At 26.9% G+C, this 4,724-nt stretch overlaps 1 protein-coding gene across 1 annotated transcript; it reads left to right on the forward strand.

Annotated features, from left to right (window-relative positions):
* Positions 1-531: 531 nt before the first annotated feature.
* LOC118646084 lies at positions 532-1,003 on the forward strand. The gene has a single exon (XM_036288376.1). It carries the CDS (start codon positions 560-562, stop codon positions 1,001-1,003), a length of 444 nt encoding a protein of 147 aa, XP_036144269.1. The 5' UTR covers positions 532-559.
* Positions 1,004-4,724: the final 3,721 nt, after the last annotated feature.

Below are 4,724 nucleotides of genomic sequence, written 5' to 3' on the forward strand. Positions count from 1 at the left end.
TCACCCTTGAGACCTTATGAATACAATGACATGTCAATACCATCCAGTCTGTAAACTGTATGGATATTCTCATATGTTATTATGGGTCTCATGAAGATTATACATCGTGACGGAAAAATTTTGTTTAACTTTTTCGGGGAAAATTAATGATGGCCAAACTTGAACCGAAACGTCTTGTAATATTGATTATATCTTATTTTATAATAAATAATTTTGCACAATAATAACAGCGCTGACTCTGAATTGTCTGATGAAATTGTGTTTAATACGATAAAATTTTTATAAGTTTTGAAATTTTGCTTGTGATATTTTAAATTAACTGTCTTTAAGAAATTTTAGGCTATTAAAAGATATTCCTAATTAGATTTAATTAATCAAGCTTTGTGACAATTTTAAATAATACTTGCTAAAGTAATATATTACAAAATTTATACAAAATGAATCTTAATGAGTCTATATTTACTGAAGTTCATTTAATACATGTAAGGAATAAAAATGCTTTAAACATAACTAAAAATAAAATGCTTCAAACAGGATTAAAATATAAATTTTAATTATTATGACTTTTATTTTACAGAATTTCTGTACATATATTATAAAAAGTGATTCCGAGTCAATGGATTTTCAAAGCACAAATCCGTTAAATACTTGGTTAAACCTGCTTTCGGGGAATCTATTACCGATAACCGAAAATTCGTCATTTCCACTATTCTGGAAAATACACAGCGCTTTTGTGTGGTTGCTCGAATTGATTTATATTGTTACGTTTGTTCCTGCCTACTTTTTAGTACCGAAAGATATGAGCGATGGTTTAAATGGCTCAGTCATTATAGATGCGAGCGATATGCTACTCGAATACTTTCAAATATTTGCGCAAATCACACTAGTAAAAGAATTGATACGAAAATTGAATAAGGCTCTGAGCATTGAAGATGAGAATATGAGACATATCGTAATAATGAATCTAAAGCCATTAAAATTCCATTCACGATTTACTTGGTAACGGGCATATTATTGCTTTCTCCTGGTTGTGCATGCCGTTTTGTTGATTTTTGAAAAGAGTACTTTTTACTATACAGATTACAAAATACCAGCTATTTTTTCCAAAGAACCATTTTCTGTCGGTGTTTTTCTGTTAGGTAATGTGATAATATTACTCAACGGCGTGTACGTTTTTTTAAGAAAGCCAGCCTGGATGTCTATACAGCACATTTGATATCATTGGTATCGGCACAGTATCAATACGTTTCTTTAAGGCTTGTATTAATATTTCGAAGTAATGAGCAGCAGGATAACGCCTGCTGCCGAGAACATAATTCTAAGATGGATTTTTTCGTCGCAAGGAAATAAAAAAGTTATGTCGGCAACATATCGATGTTATGAAGTAAGTACACTTTTTAGTACTAAGATAACACTAAGTTTACTAAGATAACAAACCGCTTAAAAGATTTTGATTTATTTATATAATGCTAAAGAATTGTATTCATTCAAGTAACGTACTATGGTATTTCATAATATAATATGTCAATTGATTAAATTTATAAAATGTTATAGACATAGACACATTTTATTACAGCTTAACGTCAATGTTAAAGAAACTGCTATCTGTAAATATTTTCTTTATATATGTGAATAGCGTTTTTCGTATCTGTTTTCTTGGTCTTATAGCAATAAACTAGTAAGTAATTTATAACATCACATTTAGAATTATCGCATAATTATTTGATATAAATAATAAGTAGTGCTATTAAATTCATTTTAAATTACTACTATAGTTATATTATAACATTAATGTATATGTGAAATATCTTTATCACAGATATCTTCATCTTTGTTAGAAGGATTTATGGCAATAATATATGCATCCGGTATAATAACACAGTTCTACGTATTGTGTGCTTGTTTCCAGAAATTATCAGATGCAGTAAGATTAATTATTACGTTTTTTATTATTGTCAATAGCAAAAGTTTATTAATAATTTTTAAATTTTATAAAGAGGATTAATTTTTACTAAATGTCTTAATACTTGCAATATTTATATACAAATAAACCCAGATAACAAAGAACGTCTCAGCAAAATCTGTGCACAAATCTTATATGATTGTTTATGATGTTAGTAATTTATATATTCGTCTTCAACGATTTCGCATTAAAGCAATAATGTATATGTGTGTTGCCAGCAACTTAATAATAAGATGACAGCTTATTAAAATTATCTTGCGTTATTGACAATATGGCAATACTGTATGATCTTATTTATTATTAACATAATGGTAATAGCAGCAAATTTTAATTATAACGATTTAAAAATTTTTGATAAGTTGCAAAAAATTTGCTTACTTAAAATTGTCATATTATGACGGCAAAGCTATTTATAATTAAATGCATACTTTGTTGCTGTAGTTTTGATAACAATACACATTACAATGCAAACAAACAAATGTGCCAGCAACATACTGACATATTATTATCTGGAAAATAGCTGTTTATTTTTTTAACTATGATATTTAGTAATTGAATATTAATAAGATTATTTTATTTAAATACAGAATGTATATTATATATAAAATTTTGAACATAATATTTAGAGATGGAGCGCATTTTATATAATTAAAGTTACATAATGTATTTTTGTGTTAAATTTAGAGTTCAGAAATAGCAAATAAGCATTTAATGAAGATTGGAATCGATTTAATTTATCCATAAAACGTGCATTTTTATTGATGATAACGGCTAGTAATAACATAGAGATTAAACTTTCATTATATGACAAATTTAACTTATCTTTAACTTCGTTTATGTCGGTAAGATATATGTTCTATGAATTAGTAATTTATTTTATAAGTATTCTAAAATAAAATATAATTTTTAAAATTATTTTTTAGGCTTTAAATTCGGCATATTCTATCGCTCTTCTAATATTAAAAATAAATTAAAGACGGATGCATATATCTTATTGGTAAAATGTAGTAATGTATTTGTAATATTATTAATACGGAAAATTGTCACTTTTATACATTAAAATTTATGGTAATATCACGTTGTATGCATCTTTTAGATTTTGCGGATTGTAAGAATCGCAACATTCTCAAATTAAACAAAATAAATATGATCTTAATTGTCGCTTTATAGCGCAATAATGATTTGATTTGTTTATAATCGCATTTGCACAGTGAATATAATAAAATAAAAATTTCTTTTATTCTGAATTGCCAATGATTGATACAGAGAGTGCTATAACTCGATCGACTTGAGCACTTCCCTCGACGCGCTCTTATTTGTACAATTTAAAAGTCAATATCTTTATTATTGCGTACCCCAAAACAATGGTGGATTTTCATCTCAATTTCTTATTAGTGGATGGCTTATGTATACTCCATGATTACTGTTTTAGGAAAGATACTCTTTTGGTAATTTGTTAGTTTTCCGAATAATTAAGTATAAATTTGATAATATAATTGAAGTCAAAATTTTTGTTGCAATGAAAAGATAAATTAAATAAGAAAATAAGAAAGTAAGAAGCATTTAGCATAACCTACATAAATGTCTAATATGTAATGTTTAAAAAATTTTTATTACTTTGTTACAAATCTAAAACGAACAAAGAATTCTAAAACTGTATTGCTATTAAAAAATTTTTTTAATATAATGTATATTGAATAAACAAAATATGTTATTATTTTAGCATATTTACCGATTTGTTGTTTAATACAAGGAAACAATGTGCAAAAAAGTAAATTGCTACTTTGTTCATAAATATGTAAAACTTCTGCAAAATACTTCATAGCTTATAATATAAATTAACACTTCAAATTATTTTCTCAGATTATATATATGTACAGATAGATTACAGATAATTTTTCGTTGATGATGTACGAGTAAGATATTATTCGATACTACGACTTCTCTGGCCTTCGCAGTGCAGCAATTCAGTGACGAGCAATAAGATAATGACTACTGTACGGTCTAGTGCTAATTACAAAGTGCGAATTTCACGGTTGCTTCCAGCTCTATGTTTGAACGAAATGACAGCTGCTAAGGAATTATACCAATTATTTGTAAACTATTCCGTTACTGTCTACTAGTAATGAAAGAAGACACGTAAATTATTATGCGTACAGTAGTATGTGAAATGTAGATAATAATTACTTTAGAATACTCTTGGACATTCTTGACGTAGAAAATCGTTGCCTACCATCGTACAACATGATATATTCATAGAAGACAAAGAGAAACAGAAATTGAAGAGAAATAGTATACATTGCTTAAATTCTGTAAGCAACTTTTAATCCTGGTAGAAATGTCATATGTCGCCTTCTAGGCACTGAAGGGAGTATGAATGAATAAAGGTAAGTAGATATGTGAAGACACATTGTCTTTCGCTCACACCAGATGTTGATTTTATAAAGTGTTTATAGATTCTTGTAATGGCATTTGCTAATAATCATAAAGAAATAATTATTTCAAGCAAAATATTATTAAATTTAAGTACATTATTTTTGTTGCTCATAAGTTGCTCCATAAGACTTATTTAATTGCAAATAACTTGCTAAAATTTATAATTGTGCAACTTTGCATAAAATTTAAAATTACCAGACGGTGATTAAAATTAAATGCACCATGGAAATTAAATTACGAGTTAATAGAATTGTTTTGTCACACTCAACTATTTTATTTCAAATATTTTATTTTTTATTCCATAATTTGCTGTAAAATAGCGATC

This window comes from Monomorium pharaonis, chromosome 6, assembly GCF_013373865.1.
Source record: "Monomorium pharaonis isolate MP-MQ-018 chromosome 6, ASM1337386v2, whole genome shotgun sequence".
Taxonomy (NCBI): Eukaryota; Metazoa; Arthropoda; class Insecta; order Hymenoptera; family Formicidae; genus Monomorium; species Monomorium pharaonis.

Excerpts from the sequence above, each read along its gene's own strand:
- LOC118646084 (XM_036288376.1), top strand. The coding sequence starts at position 560 with ATGACTTTTATTTTACAGAATTTCTGTACATATATTATAAAAAGTGAT.